Raw genomic sequence first — 19543 nt, forward strand, 5'->3', positions numbered from 1 at the left:
AACTTCCAACACTAGTCTTACTCAACTCCAGCTGGAGGCAAACAATTGTTTTCTTTCAAACTAACATGGACCTGAGTAAGACACCTCTTCATATCTTTATCCCATTCAAGTACACTTATAATATCAAAGTTACAACAGATTTAAGCAACTCTGCCTAGAGAGCATTGTCTTTAACACAGATCTTACTTAGCTCCAGGTGGGGGCAAACAATTGCTTTTTAGAACCAACCTGGACCCAAGTAAGACCCTCTTCATTTCATTACAAAACCAAGTACATCCATGCAACACATTCGTTAACCAGACCGAGCATCTGTGCGGCCCCGAGGTCCCAATAGAGATCGGCCGGGGGCAAACAGTATAAAACTAGACGGAGCATCTATTCGAAACAATACAGAACCAGACCGAGCATCTATTCAGCCCCGAGATCCCAACAGTGCTCGGCCGGGGCCAGATAGTAAAGAATACATTCAGATGTAAAAGCCAGAAAGTATCAGATTGCAAAATCAAAAGAAAAATTCCATCATCCAACAAAGGCACAGATGGCCCTATAGCCAGCAACAAATAAAAGGAAAAAAGAAGAGAAAAATTGTCTTTGCAAGTATAAAGAAAGAACTCGTCAAGGGGACCAAGCCATAGTACATCAGAAAACATGAAAACAAAAGAGAGTCCAAAAACCAAAAACTTTAAGTCTTTCCAAAGAAAACTTCAGCTTTCATCAACAGAGGAAACCTCAGGAGCAGTGTCCACGATCTTGTCTAGGCTGTCCTGGGGAGGAAAAGTAGAGGTAGCTCCAACATCCTGAGAAGTGGAAGCTACCTTAACCATGTCTTCCGCGGCTTCAGTCTCCAGGGTTCCACCCCCTTCAACGTTCACCGTCTCAATGGCAATATCACTCTCCTGAGTCTTGTTTGTAGAATCAATTTCTGGGGAAACCTCAGCCGGAAGAACTGCAGAGGTAAAGACAATCTTTGAACCCAGGGACCTTGAGGGAACTGGGACACCCTGAAATAGGGGAGAGCCTTCAGGAACCAGGGCAGCGGCTAGAGCACTCGACCAACCCTTCAGAAAGAGCTTGTCTCGCAGGATCAGCACCTCCTCTTTATAGGCAGCCCCAGCCTCATCCCAATCTTGTTGCCAGTACTTGGTCTCCAACGCAAAATGCTTGGTAGCCATCACCGCGATAACGACCTCCAGCTCTGCCACTTTTCCTTCAAGTTGAGCCTGCTCCCCAATAGTAACCTCCTTTGACTTTTCAGCTGAAGCAACAACCTTATTCAGACGGAATGCCCCCCTTTCGGCAGTTCTGCATCCCTCCTTCTCGGCCTCCAGGCTCACTGTCAGTCTCTCAGCATTCATAGCGGCCTCCAGTATGGCCTTTTCCAGTTCCTCTGCTCGGGTGATGGACAGATGCATCCTTTGAATACACTACAACGGATTACAAAGTATTAAAAGAAAGAAGGCATCAGTATAACACCAAAAACAAGCAAAGCAAGAACGCACTTACAACTGTCATCATCTAAAGGGTCCCCTTCAAAATAGGAATATCGTGGGGCCCATTATGGTCAGCCATGTCCACCGGCATCAACAGAGTCTTGGTCAAGTCAAAAGCAAAATCTTTGGAAGCAACAACCGAATCAAAGATAGAAATGGGCCTGTCTTGATGTAGCATCGGCGGTTCCCATTTCTCAAATACTTCCTCTTCAATAGGATCTTCAGAAACTTCTCCAACCACTGCCTTACCAGTCTCTCTCCTCCTCTTCTTTGCCCTCGCAGCAACTGAAGTGGAGGGCTCGACAATAGTAGCATGAGTTCCAGAAGATCCCACCTCCAGTTTCACATCCATGAGGCTCTTCGCCTCGGCTTTCAACAATGGAGTCTCCAAGGCATCAGAGGCTCCGAAAGCCTCAGCCTCCAAATCCACCAACACTCTTCTCTTCGATACAGACCCGCCCCCTGCGAAACTGGGGACAGGAGAGGGCGTCCTCTCAGGCAGTGCACCCTGGCTTCGGTGGTGATTTGTAACCAGAGGGGTGAGGGATGTATCAGTCTCAGTGTCAGAATCTGGAAGGGATGCTGCAAGCTTCGCCTTCTTCGGAATGACGGAACGATAAGTCGCTTGGTAATCCAATAACTCTGGTGCGAACCTCTTCTTGTACCTTAGAACAGCTTTGATGGCCTCAACGTTTTCCCGGTTCAGCCTGCGCTGAAAACGGGAAGCCTCTGCAAAAAAAAAAAAAAAAAAAAAGGTACCACATTAAAGCAACATCCAAAACAAAGGCAAGAAATACAAAAAACACTAGAGGAAGGGTCCAAACCTGGATAGCCATCCTTCAGGGGCATCTATTCGAACTGGAATTCAGTCCCAGCAGGGCACTCCCAGTTGCCACCACCTTGCAAAAAATCATCATTCTGCTTGTCTGAGTCAGGCAAACCAGTCACCAGATGACAATCGATCGAACGAACACGTAGGTAGTACGTGTTGTGATCCTTGTTGTGCAAAAGAGTGTAGCAGCCCAAAATGTCTCGAATATCGAGATTCAAACCCAACCGCTTGTTGAGAGCGGACATACCACAGACGACACGAAACAGGTTAACAGAACTTGCATTGGGGTGCGTTGAACCTAGTGCAGAAATCGGTGCACCAAAGGGTCGAGGGGAAACCGAACCCCTCCCTCAACGATGGATACAATCGGAAAGGTAGCAGTATTCCTAGTGCCCATACGCTTGGCATCGACCCTTGCCAGCGAAAGGGTCACATCATCGGGGATGTTATAGTCACGACGAAACATGGCTATGGCCTCGGGAGTATCAACTAACGAGCGAAACTTTCCCATTAAACCAAACCTAGTGGTACAGGGGTAGAACTCAAATATTAAGATGTGGAATACAACGGTACAAGGGCCAAACGAGATGATTAAAACAGAAAAAGACAGGGGAAGAAGGATCACAAGAGAACTTACAGAGATCAGAGCAACGGTGGCGAACGGGCAGTGCTGAAGCAAGAGCGGCAGCGGAACGTCTGGACAGAACACCAATGAGACTAGCTCAGAGGAACGAAAAGGGTTTTTTTTTTTTGAAACTCTCTAGAAGAATGAAAAGCAGATAAAAGGTTTTGGATTGACAGCCCAGAGCATTTATTGTAACAGCCGGGGTGAAAGTACACGAAGCAAGATCGTCGGTATGGAATCGGGGCACTGTCTCTGCACACCTATCCCACACCGCCACGTGTCACCATGAAAGGACCCATGCAAGGGTTGTGTGTCAGGATTGAATCGTCACTAAGGCCAAACTGAAGCAGAACCGAGGCGACGCGACGCTTGGAGTGCAGAATAATAGCTCCCTCCAAGGGGAACCTTAGCGTGATCTAGGGGGCAAATGAAGGGACTAAATAAGAGATGGGTCGGACCCAAGCCTTGGGCCGGTCCAATCCCCTAAGCCCAAATCCAAATGGGTCAGATGAGCATATGGGCAACCCAACTAAGTCCAACTTCATTACCAACGGTCCATCCAAGTCCTCAAGCACTTGGACCCAACTCGCAGTGGAAAGGCCAGTCCAGCTACGATACTAGGCTAGGGTCGAGTTGCAGGACCCATTTTATGGGCCGAACTGATAGGTCGAACCCATCATCAAAACCAAAGTAGGGCGAATCCGTACACAAATATTCGAATGAGCCAGCCCATCCCAACAGTAGCCTCGCAAAGGGCCGAGCCGAGGCATAACGGTGCCGAGTTGAGGGAACCTCTCAAAGAAACGTGGAAGCTATGAGTATATGCATGTGCAAGTTTCCACCTCAGCTGGTCCCCTAAACCTAGAATCACGGAAACAATTGAACCAGAGGAATGTGGTTTGTTATCAGCATGACTATAAGCATCTCTAGGCAACTACCATATGGTCCTCCACCTGGGGCCATGCTAAAAGGAAGCTTGGAAGCACCAGAGCTCCATGAAACCATTTTGGGAAACAAGTAAGGCACTCTATGTATACTACAGAAACTTCACATTGATGGTAACTGATCCAAATTGAACTTCACTTACAAAAAAAACTCAACTCTCTACACTTCTTTTCCGATCACTAATTCCCACACCAGAGGGGTTATCCGGCCAACCCCGGCCGGGCAGCTCTTACGATACTTCTTGCTGCAGGAACCTCAATCCTTGGATAGTCCAACCGAGTGTTGAGCCCCGATCCACTTTCATCTAGTGCAGAATCCTGTACGCACAGGATTTATAATGGGTCTCATTTTAATAATTTAAATTGTTTATTTTGTAAGTTCCTCTCTCTCTATCTCTCTCTCTATATATACATATATATATTATCTATGAAAATATGAACTGCTCATTTTATCGCAATTCTCTCCAAAATAATGTATTTTATTTTTAAAAAATACATATATTTTCTATTTTTTTGAAAAAAAAAAATATAATAAAATAAAAATGTAATAATTATTAGATTAGCTAAATTTTTAGTGCATAATCTGAGTGTATTGTTGGGAAATGTCTTTGTAATAATATTTTAATAGAAAATCATTAATGACAAAATTTAGAGAAAATGAATGAATTTTTTGGTTGGAAATTTAATGATGCTAAACAAATATGACCATGAGCTAGTTATACGTGCTGTGTTGCCCCTTCCTTTACTTATTCCAAGACAATACTACGTACAACTAATTAGGCCCAATTTGATTAGTCATTATCATTTTTTTAAGGGTTTAGTCCTTCGAAAGAAGTAATAAGTTCAACTCTCATTAGAGAGAGTTGAATTAAAGAAGTTAACACTTAATACTTTGTAAAGGGTAGGAAGAAAATTAACTTTTATATGTGTTAATTTAACAATTAATAATTGACTTTTGTCACAAAAAAAAAAAAAAAAGGACTACTACACACCGCACACCCCAGGTGATTATTAGATGTCCTTTACTAATAATTTTTGAATCATAAAAGCAGAAAATTAAGCCATTAATTTAATTTACAACCAACACAACTATGATCATAATCAAATATTACTATATAGGTATGGCTTTGGTTGAGTCCGCCATCGGACTGGACTGGGCTGTTGGGTCCGTGGGGGCTCACCATAGGTCCTGTTTTAAAAATCTAAATCATTCAATGTGTAGAATTCGTCGAGTACTATATGCCTGTGAAAAATCACGTTGATCGGATATCGATAGCTATGTGATCAAATCAGTTTTGTATAAAAAAAATAGACGGTGAATAAATTAACGGTTGATAAAAAAAACTGTTTTGATCACATAGCTATCGATATCCGATCAACGTAATTTTTCACAGGCATATAGTATTCGACGAGTTTTACACATTGAACGAGTCAGATTTTTAAAACGGGACCCGTGGTGGGCCCCCACAGGTCCAACAGTACGGTTTAGTCCGATGGTGGACTGGACCAAAGCCAGGCCCTTACTATATTTATAACAAAACACAATCTCCATGGCTAATAATCAAATAGAAAATGAGTTAGACCTTTTTGGAGGACTTTTATAATCTCTGAAGTGATCCACACCACTCATGATGTGTGAGACTCACTCATGTATGTGTGGGCCCACATCATGAATAATGTGGATCACTTTGGGAGTTGTGAAGGTCCTCCAAAAAGAGGGTCTCTATCTTTGTTGTAATCAAATATCACTATGACGCTGTTTGAGAAGAAATTTTTTTGGTTTTTTTTTTTGTTTTTTTTTCACTAAAAGACAAATTAGTTACAAAACCAAAAAAAAAATGCAAACAAAATATCACATCAAACCCCATAATCATTTCACTTTTTCTCTCACAAACATCGCATCCAACCACAAAAAAACCCAACTATCTTCTCAAACATAAAAAAAAAAAATTCTTCAACAATATCCTACAACTAAAAATAACTTACAAAAAAACTCACTTCCCAAGCATCCATTATGTATTATAACCAAATATTATCAAATTTATAACCTATTTAAATTTGACGTTTAAATGTCTCACAATCATTTTAACTCACAATATAACATAACCAAACACTATTAGAGTCATGACTATCTTATCTAGAACCTATATCATTTCAGTACGTGGAATAGAAATGAAATAGTACGTCAAACGCTGTAAAATACAATACAATAGGAGTAAATTTGTATAAATTACATTATAAAAATTTCAAAAGTTTTAGAATAATTTTCTTTTTACAATTCAACATTTAATAAAATGTTGTTCAATTTGAACCATTATTGATGCTGTGTTCTGTCAAAACTTTATACAACTTATATTTAAGTCTATTAAATTTGATTATTATTTTTTTACTCGTAAAAGAACTTTGAAGAAATATATTGTAAAAAAATATATTAGAATTATTTTAAATCGCAAAATTTACAATTTTAAAATGAAAATATTTCATATTTCAGAACATCCCTTAATACATAATTCGCTAAGATACGAATATTTTTAGTAACACTTGATATAACTAAGTTTATAGAATTTTCCTTTCACATCACACTTGTTTTTATCAGCTTGTGATGCTCATCTCCAAACCAATTTTAAGGATAAGAGAGATTACAAATTTATAAGATTCCACCCAATAGTTCTTGGAATTTGAAGTTAATGAAAACATCTAGTTACTAGAAAATGTCATTTTTACATTGATTACAAATTGGGTGACCCGATGGGTTTTCCTGGATCCATAATTTCTTTTATCACAATGTTTCTGGCTCTGTTGATGGTCATGAAACACAAGTACAAGTGTTCCTCTAACTCATCAAGTTGTTGTCTAAAGCTAGAGTTATTCTTTTTCAGCTGGCGCGCCACTTCTTCACTGGCTTGGAGCCGATCTTGTCCCCGCCCTAGCCAAAACTTGATCATGGTTCGCATATGCTCCAACTCATCATTTACTCGAGCCATCAGCCGACTTATTGTATCTAAGTCCCTGTTCAGTATATAAGTCCCTTTAGCGGCTTCATCGAGCTGGACTGACAACCTAACTGCCTTCCTGGTTGAAGCTAACTCAAGCGTAGCTGATATAAGACCCGGTGCAGCCACCAACAAAGCTAAAGCATGAGTTGCAATAATTGTCGTCAAAGAAACTGTGAAAACCACAAGAAAAATGGCTGAGCTGCGCTTTAGCTTATTAATCAGCTGCAGTTTGGCTCGGACCTTATCACGACTTGACTCGAGTCGTTTAAGTAAGTTCGTGCAAGTAGCTTGTACGGCTCGAAATCGATGTTGAGATGAAGCCGTTGAGACAAATGGGTTAAAGAAATTGGAGAATTCAGTTAATCGGGTCAATATGATGGGCAAGTGGTTTTCGGGTGTGGTTTTAAGGGAACGATACTTGACCCGTATGTGGTCGATATCCTTTAAAAGAAGACCACATAAGACGGAAGCATCGGCAGTTTCTACGAAATAGTCGGATAAGAGGGAATGGTCTTTCGGGTGGTTTTTGGCCGAAGCAAGAACTCGAGTGACCGTGGATTGATCCGGATCCAAGAGATGCTCCGCAAATACTCGATATGATGGGAGACGATCTGCTGTAGTCGACCCCATGGTTTTACAATTGATGGATTCTGTAGTAGTCAATGCTAAGACACGTGTCCAAAACTCATTGTATGATTCGGTGCGGAAAGCATTCGCATACTCTTCACGGACATCCACTTCGGTATAAGGGGTCGAAACATCGGATCGGAGCACTACATAATAATATCCACAACAATAAATGAGAAACCAACCAAATTTCAAAAATAAACTAAATCATTTGATATGAAACCAATCCATATAATCTAACTTGGATTTAGACTTCTTTTTTTAATCAAATAAAGAGTCATCAGATGGAAAAACAAATCAAACAATTTCCAACTCAATTTTTGTTCAATTCATTACGCAATTAATCCAAATATGAATATATTTTAAAATTTATTAAATGTTAATTTACTATTCAGCTAGATGTAATTGACTACACTGTAAAAAAATCAAAGTATTTGAATTTGACTTATTCAGTTTGATTAAAATTCGTTTGAAATTAATTTAAAAAATAAACAAACAAACTAAAATAATTTAACCACTCAACTCGACTTATTAACAATACTAATCCGTAAGCATAAATTCCCAATCATGTGACGATAAATCCTTCATCCAATATTTCTATTTCATGTCTATAGTTTCATTTATCATAATTTGTTGTTCATACCAAAAAAAAAAAAAAAAATAGAAGTGAAATGAAATTCATTAAAAAATAAATATAAATAAATAAATATATATCTCTTTGAAGTGGCATGTGACTTACAGACTCCAATTAAACATTCACCCACCAAGATTAATTGCGAGTGTGGGCCCATTATAGGCGGACCTTCCAGCCCGACCCACCTTTGAAGGAATTGCCAACTAAAAACCTCCTCTCTGCAAATTCAATCCAACTCACTGACCCAACATGAAATTCTCTCCAACTACTTTGGTTGCTAAGGTACCATTCACTCCAACTCACTGACCCAACCAGAAATTCTCTCCAACTACTTTGATTGCTATTAATGGATATATGGTATATATTTCTACATATATTAAGTATTGACATTTTAGATATATTATGTATTGTCATAGTTAGGTTTCTTATAGTTCTCATAGTTAAATTTCTAATAGGATACTCTTTCTCAACCTATATATGCAGGCCTTCTATTGTATAGGATAAATTCATTAAATAAAATACAGTTCATATATATATATTTTTTTCTCTCTCTGTACTATTCTAACATAGTATCAGAGTTATAGATTAAGCTTTTGGTATTTTTTGCCTTACTGGTAGGCGGCGGCAGCCTCGCCTTGACCACCCGCCCGCCAGACCTCAATCCATTCCGCTATGATATTTCTATTTCAATATCGTTTTATGGTGATCTCTTCCTTTATCCGTTGGTTTATTTCTGCCATAAATATCTCTATCATATATATATATATATATATATATATATATATTTGCTTGCAATTCTTTTTTTCTTTTCTTTTTTTTTTTTGTTTCTGTTCCATTTTGTCTTTCTCTGTTTTAACTTCAAATAGGTTTTTATCTTCAAACCTATTTAAGTTTAAGGGGAGATATTATACCTATATCATGGTGAACATGGTTATACACCATGCGAACCACCCAAGCCGCCCCCTCTGGCGCATAATCCAAGCGTCTTCTCTGGCGCACAACCCAACCCACCCCTTTGGTGCACAATCCAAGCCGTCTCCTAGTACACTCAGTTATCTGTTGCCATCATCGTTCAACACCACGTTATAAGTTATGAGTGTGCCACGGTTACTGGTTCAACATCCAGTTCTTTACATCGGTCAGGCATGACTCCGTTAAACTATCTCGAAATTGATTCCGATTAGCCAATCTCTACAACAGTCCGGTATGAGCCCCCGTAAACTGTCCCAACATTGATTCTAGTTAGCTCCTATAACAGTCCAACATGACCATAAACTGTCTCCCGGCATTAGTTTCGGCCTCTGATCTCAGTATTAGTTCTAACCAGTTTCTATATCGGTCCGACACAACCTTAAGCTGTCATGGCATTAGTTTCAGTCAGTTCCTACAATGGTTCGACATAACTATAAAATTGTCTCCCGACATTAGTATCGGTCTCTGATCTATTTCAAGTGCCCTTGCACTCTCGTTCGGATTTTGCAATCTATTTGCTTTTTATTTTAATTAGTTTTATTTCATGTTTTATTTTCTCTTTCTAAACTCAAGATGTTTATCCTTCTTGAGTTTAAGAGGGGGATGCTAATGTATATATGGTATATATTCCTACATATATTAGGTATTGATTTTCTAGATATATTAGGTATAATCATAGTTAGCTCTCTTATATGATACTTTTTCTCATAGTTAGATTTCTAATAGGATATTTTTTCTCAGCCTATATATACAAGTCTTTTATTATATAAAATAATTCATTCAATACAATACATTTTTTTTTTTTCTCTCTCTACTATTCTAACAGTTGCTAAGGTGTCATACCCATACATACACATACATTCGTTAATTAATTAAATATGAATGATTCTATTTGCACCTAAATAATAATTAAATATGTTCAATTAAAATTTTGAAATTTATCCTACTTTAAATTTCCTTATAAAGACAATACATATTAAATCATAAAATTAAATGTTTTCTTTTCATGATATACCAAAGCATTTATACATAATTTCATATTCAATTATTTTTATCTTCTTCTCCCCTTACCATTTTTTCTGTGTTTTGGATTAAGGATGTTGGCAACTGGAATTTAAACCCAGATTTGAGTTGGGTAGCTGTTTTTTATTTTTTCCCTGAAAGCGATCTGTTATTTTTTTTTCCACAAAATAAACCATTCAAATTTCTTTGTAAATCTTTTGCTATTGCTATGAAAATTTAATTTTATTATATTTATTTTTTTGTCAATCTTTATATTGTTGAACTATTGTTGCTGCTGAAAATTGACAAATGGGTTTGCTACAATATATGCATAATATTAATGGGTTTTGATACCAGTGAAGCAGAAGAGAAAAGGAGAAGAAGATTAAAACGAAGTTCGCCGGAATCTATGGGATCACTGGAATCCATTGTCAGTTGCTGCACATGATAAAAAATTTGATGAGTGTTTTGGTGAGACTTTAGGATTATGGAAAGAGCTTGGTTAAAAAGGGTGGGAGTGGTGGTCTTCGTAGATGTTGGGTTTGGAGGAGGTATTGTGATGGAAAAGTAGAAATTGCAGAGCAGAGGCAATGAGAGGGGGAGAGAGGGGAGGAAAGAGAAAGAAGAGTTTTGATATAAGAGAATTGAAGGCTTGAAAATTAAATTTTTAAAGTGATGTAATTTAAGATTTTTTAATTTATTTATTATTTAGATGTGCTTTAAAAGGTGATTTGAAAAATATATATATATATATATATATAAAATATATCAAAAATAAATTATAATTCTAAATAATTTAATAAAATATATTAAAAATGTTAAAATACGTAATAATTTTTTGGGCCAAATAAAATCTCCCATACATACACATAAATGTGTATTCTAAGTTTTTGAGTTATGTTGGTCTTGTTTGGTAGAGCTGTAGGAAAGTGCTTATAGCTTATGCCTAAACAGCTTCTGCTTTATAACTATGAACATAAGCTGATTTTTGACTTATAAATTAAGCGTCTCCTGCCCCACTCAAAGAATAAGCTGATTTCTGATTTCTAAAAAGTTATAAGTTATAAGCTATAAGCTATAAGTTATAAGATAAACTAAACACATCAAATAACTTAAATTAAACTGAAAGCTGAAATAAACAGTTTTTAAACTGACCAAACAAGTACGTTGTGGCCATGTGACTGCAATCCTTGCTCCACCCAAAGATAGCGTTGTTCGTTTTTGTAGGCCAAAGAGCTGCATTTTTTTAGCCTATTATTTGCTTGTTAGCATTTTTTATTTTTTTTTAATAAAACAAATTATTTTCCTTATGCACCAATGATATTTTCATTACTCTATATGAATTGTTTTGGGGCAGTTGCGCACAATAATCACTATTGTATAATTTCTTGAGCTCATTTCAAAACTCATTTTATACTTAATTTCGATAATTTGAATTATTCATTTTTTAAAAGATATTGAGTATAATATATTTACAATTAAAATGATCAGATATTGGTAATCCTTTCATCAAATATCCTTTATATCTAAAACAAAATAAATAGTGAGTATAATTTGAAGGGGCATTTTTTCATAAATCTCTTTTCACTTACTTATATTTCATTTAGTCCACATTATTTTTTTATGTTCCAATAAGAGGTGTCTCTATTTACACATCACATTTGGTCTCAAGGCACATCACTTACTTAATGCATACTAAACACAATTTTAACTTTATTATTTTTGCTCAATACACACTATTCATTTTCAAATATACCTAAAATATCCTCATCTTCTTCAACCACCCCACCAACCCTAATCCTAATCCTAACCCTAACCCTAACCCTAACCGCCGTCACTCGTCACAGGCCGTTGTCTCTCCCTCCTTCTTCTCCAGCGAATCTCTTCCTCACTCCTATATCGATCACTCTCTTTGCCTTACCACTTCCAACCATACTCCCAAACCCTTTTCCACTCCCTTCTTCCCTCCACCACCAGTTCAACCACCTCCCCACCATCGCCGCCACAGCCTCTCATCCCATCCCATCTCATATCCTACTTCTTTTTCTTTCTCCAAAAACTACCAAACCTACCCTCACCACTGCAACCCTTCCTTTACAGAGATCTTTCCCAACCTATCGGAGAGGAGCTTCTCGCCGAAGACAGTTGTAGCGACAAAGCTTCGAATCAGAGCTTGAAATCCTAAATCGAAGCTTTGAATCTGGTTTGCACAATAGAACTCTTGTAAGCCCTAGATCTAGATCTGAAAACCCTAGGCTTCTCTCTCTCTCTCTCTCTCTCTCTCTCTCTCTATGATGGAGAAAAACGAGCCATGGCCGATTGAGAGACTGTGTTGTTCGTTGATGGGGGGGAGGGAGAAGGGTTTCCGCAGGAGAAAAAGGTCGTCGGCGACGTAGGGAGGTAGCGGGGGTTGTGATGGTGGCTGGGCTTCGGTGACGGTAGTCGGAGGTAGAATCAGGCAGTGAAGAGTGGTGGCGTGTGAGGGGTGTATTGATATTCTTTTGTGGTTATTTTTGTCATTTTATGTAAGATTATTATTGCAATAAAAAATAACTAATTAATGGTGTGCCTTGAGACTAAATGTGGTGTGTAAATAGAAGCACCATTCAATAAATCCTATGGGTGATATATTTACCAAAATACTCCTAATAATATTCACATTTACAGTGTGAATGTTTCGTGATATGAATGTTCATACTATCAATGTGAATGTTCACATCGTCGACATGAATGTTCACACCATCAATGTGAATGTTAACCTGTCAATGTATTCACATTGTCAATATGAAGATTCATACGTCAATGTAAATATTCACATTGTAAAATATGAATGTTTACATCACCAAATTGTTAACCATTCAAAAAATATTTGTAAAGGTAAAAATGCCCATAAAATGCCTAAAATATGAGAATTAGAATTTGGTAAATCAAATGTCTAAATAATAAGATTTGTTAAAATATAAGAATATCTTATGTACTAATTAGAATACAAACACTGAAAAGAAAATTTTCTAATAAATTTCCTTAATTTAAAATATAAAACTAAATATGAATATAATTTGATAAAAACACTACCATCTCAAACCGAAATGGACCAGTGAGTTACACAATAATAGTGATTGTTGTGCACAACATACACCACTCACCCCAAATCACAGGAAATTGAGCACTAATTTTGGTACTATAATAGAACACTAATAATATGATAAGGAAAAAAAAAAAAAACCCAAACAAATTAAGACGAAAACATCACATCACAGTAAATAGGACTCATTTCCAGCTCATTAGAACTGATTTTAGAACTTAAAAATTAAAGGTTCAAAGTGTTTTTCAAAATGTAGCACTGTCAAGTTTTTTTTGTTTGTCGATTTCACATTCTCTAACTTTTGGGAAAAAATGACAACTATTATTTATTTATTTATTTTTTTGCATTAGCTCCACGGCCGAAAGAATTCAAAAATTGATTAAATATTAGGTTTTTTTTTTTTGTTGACATTTTCTAAAAAAGTATTTTATTTAGTTTTTTAAACCAAATAAGTTAAAAGGATATTTTGTCAATTGTCTCCTATTAAAAATAAAAGAAAATGATCTTTTTTCATAAAATAATTAAAAGTCAAAAAATTAACTTATTACCAAATAATAATAATATTTACCAAAACGGGCAAAAGAGTAAGGAAGTTACCAAATAACACAGCTTGTTTGATTATCACATAAGTTAAAAAGTTATAAACATGTTAAATAATATGATTTATTTTATTTTAATTTTCAATCATTTTGTCTGTTCTCCACAATCATATCTACACTCTGCATAAAACGTTCTTCTCAATGATGCACACACTATAATTATAGATTCTATCGAGCATTGATTTCTAAATGCAATGTGTGTTTGAATTTTGATTTTGTAAAATAAATAAATAAATGAAAAGAAAAGGTTGAAAATAAAGTAAAAGTTAGCATTTTATTTTATTTTATTTTATTTTTTTACAAATCTAAAATTCAAATAGAGTCTTAAACAACAATCTCTTCCTTCTGTTACTTATTCAGGGTGGATGATTAATCCAATCACAACATATTTATATTTAATCTTTTAAATGAATTTTGTGTAGTTCTGTTTATACATGTTTTTATTTTCCAAATAAATATAAAAATAAAATTTAAATCAAATAGTTAGAATCGTTTCTAATTTTATATTACTAATTCTCTTTCTAATTTAACTATTATTTTTAATATCAAAATGATTATTTATTTTACTATCTTATAATTTAATATATATCATATAAAATTATTATATGATAATTACATTTTTATAGAACAATAAAACTAAAATTATCAAAATAAACAAATAATTTAACTAAATTTATTATATATAAGTATTTAAGTAATACCTTTATAGAACGATAATGCTAAGATTTTTAAAATAAATTTTATTTTAAATTAAAATTAAAATTATTCTTTTATAACACATATCATAATATAAAATGTCATTACATTAATTAAAATTAACTCCATTGTGATATTTTTTGAAAATGATTTACAAACACGTGTAGCGTCTAATTTGATATTGATTAAAATAATGGAACTCAATATTTTTTGTTAAATTTTTAGAAGATAAATTGAGAAATATCAAATGATAAATAATGTGGAGTATTATTAAAAAATAATGATTCATTAAAAATGATTGTGTATATCTAAAGCACCTATTGATATTTCTTCAATAATTTTTAAATTAAAATTTTAAATTTATAGTATTATTGATAATATACATTCATGAACTCTGCTAGAAAAGATATGCAAAATTAATTTGGCAGGAATAAAAATTTTGCGGTTATTATGGTGTGTCACATAATTAATCAGAATCCCTTTAACGGTTGAAATTATTAAGGTTATAGAGATTTTGTACCTGATTCCCTTTGAGGATACTATTTATGATTTGAATTTATAATTTTTTATACATCAATGTGAATAACTGTTACGATTTTACTGATATAAGCATGTCAGTCATCATATTTCTAGAAGTGATTTACATATGTGTATAAGTCCAATTTGATATTGATTGATTAAAATAATGAAACTCAATACTTTTTTTTGTTAAGTTTTCAGAAGATAAATTGAAAAAGTCAAATGATAAATAGTGTGAAATATTATTAAAGAATAATGATTCAATGATTCATCGAAAATAATTTTTTTATATTTAAGGCACCTATGGATGTTTCTTAAATAATTTTTAAATAAAAATTTTATATTTATAATATTACCGAAAATGCACTTTCATGAACTTTGCCAAAAAGATATGCAATAATAATTTGTCTATAATAAAATTTGTGCATTTGTTATGATGTGTCATATAATTAATGAGAACATTTTTGAGAACTGAAATTAGATTTTGTGCCTGATTCACTTCTAGGACACTTTTTATGATTTGAATTTATAATTTTTTATGCATCAATATGACTCTTACGACCTTACTGATATAAACATAATTCCTACATTTGAGTCAACTTACCTTAAATACTTTGTCAGGTAAAAATATTATAATAGATCATAATCAAACACTACATGAAGTATAATTAAATACTTGATACACCACTTTAGACATAACTAAAAACATAAGAAATTAGAAAAGACATTTTCAATTAATAATCAAAATAATACACCATGAATTATAACCAAATCGTAATTTGTATGTTATTAAATTTTCCGTTGTTTTTATTTTTATTTTCAGCAAAAATATTTTGATACAAGTGAAATTTGTGATTTTTAGTAAATTTGATTAACATAAATAAGGATTTGATTTTAGATTGAGAATACACTTTTTTTTTTTTTTTTTAAATTGAAAAAATTATTTTTATGAGCCTGTTTTATATAGAATCACACATAGTGATATTAAGTTTCATCGACCATGAGTAAATCTTTGTATTTGACTTTCAGTTATTAAAATTTTTTACACATAAAATATTAAGATTCAAAATTAATTTTTCATTTTAAAATTCTCGTACATGAATCTCCTGCTATTTTATTTATATATTATATTATATGATTTTAGTAATTATATATGCGACTATGTCACTAGTAAATAAAACAAACAATTATGAATAAATATCATTTACCCACAATTACTTTAGTGATTATGCAGAAAATATCTCATTTTAAAAGTCTGCTTAAAGCGTCATCTCAGGCCGGCCCTGTCTTTGTGACAACCGAAGGTTAGGCTGTGAGATCCCAATCCATGTTCACAGGGCAAACATTTTAGGCCTTGACCAACCCAAATCGTATAGGCTTGGCCCAAACCAGCCCAGCCTAGCCCAATAGAAGTTCAACTAAAATAACCCAACAACAAGTGGCAAGAAGACCGAACGATGTCGAGCAGGCTTTGGATGATAGAGACCTCTTTTTTTAGAAGTTTCATAATTTTTAAAGTGATTCACATCGCTCATAATGTAGGCTCCATATATATATCTCCACATATCATAAGTGGTGTGGATTACATTGGGAGTTGTGAAATTCTCAAAAAATGAGATCTCACTCATTTTCTCAGTGCAAACCCATCCTTAGTAAACTTTATTTTTTTTTTAATTTTTTAATTTTTAAATAGGATCACCAATAAAGAGTGGTGTTAGAGCATCTCCAACCCACTAGGCATATGATGCTTGTTAGTCAAAATGCCTAATGTGACTCACTTTTTTGAACTCCAATGCACTAGGCATATGCTTAGGCATTTTGGCTCAGCTCACATTCACTAGCTACATGTAGCTAGCCTTCAAGGCTAGGCAAAATGTATTTAATCATTAAGATTAGAGCATCTCCAACGGTAGTAGGTATTTTACCTATTTAAATATTACTATAAAGTATATATTTTATTTTGCCTATCAACTGTTTTATGTTTTTACTCCAACCATACTCTTTATTTTAGCTATTTATCCAAATATTATTAATTTTATAGAATTCCACGTCAACAACAAAGATGGAGGGAAACGATCCTAATGATTGAATACATTTTGCCTAGCGTTGAAGGCTAGCTACATGTAGCTAGTGAATATGAGTTGAGCCAAAATGCCTAATCATATGCCTAGTGCATTGGAATTGAAAAAAGTGAATCACACTAGGCATTTTAACTAACAAGGATTATATGCCTAGTGCATTGGAGATGCTCTTATTTCCCTCCATCTTTGTTGCTGACGTGGCATTCTATAAAGTTAATAGTATTTGGATGAATAGCTAAAATAAAGAGCATGGTTGGGGTAGAAACATGAAATCGTTGACAGACAAAATAAAATGTATACTTTATAGTAATATTTAGATAGGTAAAATGCCTACTACCATTGGAGATGCTCTTACATCTTTTAATACATTATCTTCATTTTGATCTCTAATAATGAGATAGAAGAGAGAAAGAGAATAGAGAGAGATAAAGAGAGAAGGGATGAGAAATAAGGAGTGTGGGTCCATTCCACATCATTAGGTGTGTGGATTAAGAGTGTTCAATTAGAACTCTCAAGCATTTTTCAACCTTGAAAAGCGGCATTGAATTCATCATCTCATTTCACCCCAAACAAAGTCCTATCGTTCAAGTTTAGTTGATATTCTTCTCTCCTGCTGACTGACTCTAGTCTAATATCACTCTCAATATAATTTATATTATGATAATTTTTATAAAATTTAAATATGATCATTAAAAAAAAAAAAAAAAAAACAGACACACACACACACACACACAATTTTATATTGTGATTTTGTCCTTATTAACTCTATAGTCATGGGCAAAAAAGCATATGGTCTTGTGGCCTAATGGCATGGAGGCATTACTTGAGTATTTGCAAGGGAGTGATTGGGGTTTTTAACTCCCACAAGAGTTAAATCTAACAATTAACAATTTATTTTGAATCATAAAAGAAATTAGGAAAAAAAAAAAAAAGAGACGACGACAACAACAAGAATAACATTTCAGCTACGACTTAGAATTTTGTTGAGAATGATAAAAGGGGTGGCAAAACTTTTATCCATGTATCCAATAATCAAATATAATGCATAGTAAAAGTAACACAAAATTGAATAAAAAAAACACGAGTTAATACCTTTGTTGCAGGAAAGAAATTTCTTCATTCTTATCTTCATTTTGTAGTTTCCAAATGCAACTTTTGACACTGCGAAGAAGAAATGAAGTTTCCAAATGCAACTTTTGACACTGCGAAGCAGAAGAAGAAGAAGAAGAAGAAGAAGAAGAAGAAGAAGAAGAAGAAGGAGGAGAAGCAGTAGAAGGAGGAGAAGGAGAAGAAGAAGAAGGAGGAGGAGGAGGAGGAGAAGGAGAAGAAGAAGAAGAAGAAGAAGAAGGAGGAGGAGGAGAAGAAGAAGAAGGAAAAGAAGAAGAAGAAGAAGAAGCAGAAGAAGAAGGAGAAGGAGAAGGAGAAGGAGAAGGAGAAGGAGAAGAGGAGAAGGAGAAGGAGAAGAGGAGAAGAAAGAGGAGAAGAAGAAGAGGAGAAGGAGAAGAAGAAGAAGAAGAAGAAGAAGAAGAAGAAGAAGAAAATCTGTAAACAGAGAGACAGAAAGTTGTAGCCAGGATTAGTAAGCTTAATTGGACATTGATTGTACATACCTTTCTGAGAGTTTCCAGACAAATTAAGATTTTAGCTTCAAAGGACCCAAGTCTTATAAATAATGGGGTAGGGAAGGAACAAGAGGAAGAGTTATACCATGTATAAAGACCCTTTTAATACCTGAGATGATGTTTTTGCTTTTGCTTTTGATTTTGCTTGCAAGAACAAGAAGATGCTTTGTGTGGTGGCCTTGTAGTGCAAGTTAGGGCTGAGCAAGGAATCCGTGAAATCCGTAATCCGATCCAGTCCAGTCCAATCCGATAAGTTTGGATTGGTTTTTTGAATCCGTGGTTCGGTTCCGGATTGAATAATTAAAAATCCGTAGTTCACGGATTGGTTCCGGATTGAATCCCACGGTTCCGGATTGGAACCGATCCGGACCGTATACAAATAGTCTATATTTTTATTATACATCCTCCCCCATAGTATCTTTTCTTATTCTATGTAAAATCTAAACTCAAACCTAAAACCGTATAATATCTTCTTTTATTACTTTTGTTTGTTAGTTTTAAGTTTTAATTTGCAATGGTCTAAATACTTATGGTGAAACAGTTTTCTTATGGTTGTTTAAATTCTGGAACAGTATGTCGTTATTATAGAAAAGCATGTTGCTATTATGGAACTAATATAACGCTATGTTTATATTTTTATGAAATTCAAGTGTTATATATATATTTTTGTTATTTAATTATGTGAATCCGTGGTCCTAAACTGATCCAATCCGTATTTAAATGGATTGGTTCGGATTGGTCCTATGATTTAAACGGATTGGATTGGTTCCAATTTTTTAAGAACCGTAAATAACGGATTGGTCCTGGTTTTACCCCAAT

General features: G+C 34.7%; 1 protein-coding gene across 2 annotated transcripts; it reads right to left on the reverse strand.

The window, feature by feature from the left end:
* Positions 1-6346: 6346 nt before the first annotated feature.
* LOC114318580 (transmembrane protein, putative (DUF677)) lies at positions 6347-18892 on the reverse strand. Of its 2 annotated transcripts, XM_028265490.2 has the most exons (3): positions 18713-18836; positions 18195-18304; positions 6513-7660 (listed from the first exon to the last, which is right to left on the reverse strand). In XM_028265490.2, the coding sequence occupies exons 2-3, from the start codon at positions 18232-18234 to the stop codon at positions 6621-6623; spliced, it is 1080 nt and encodes a 359-aa protein (XP_028121291.2). In that variant the 5' UTR covers positions 18235-18304; positions 18713-18836; the 3' UTR covers positions 6513-6620. The 2 variants fall into 2 exon arrangements, with proteins under 2 accessions (XP_082738435.1, XP_028121291.2); XM_082882309.1 differs by having other exon boundaries at positions 6347-7660; positions 18195-18892.
* Positions 18893-19543: the final 651 nt, after the last annotated feature.

The sequence above is a fragment of the Camellia sinensis genome, chromosome 1, assembly GCF_055761805.1.
Source record: "Camellia sinensis isolate YWXY chromosome 1, ASM5576180v1, whole genome shotgun sequence".
NCBI classification, from domain to species: domain Eukaryota; kingdom Viridiplantae; phylum Streptophyta; class Magnoliopsida; order Ericales; family Theaceae; genus Camellia; species Camellia sinensis.

Excerpts from the sequence above, each read along its gene's own strand:
- LOC114318580 (XM_082882309.1), bottom strand. The coding sequence starts at position 18,234 with ATGAAGATAAGAATGAAGAAATTTCTTTCCTGCAACAAAG. Across the intron at positions 7,661-18,194 it reads ATTTCTTTCCTGCAACAAAG|TGCTCCGATCCGATGTTTCG; the intron begins GTATTAACTCGT and ends ATTATTATGTAG.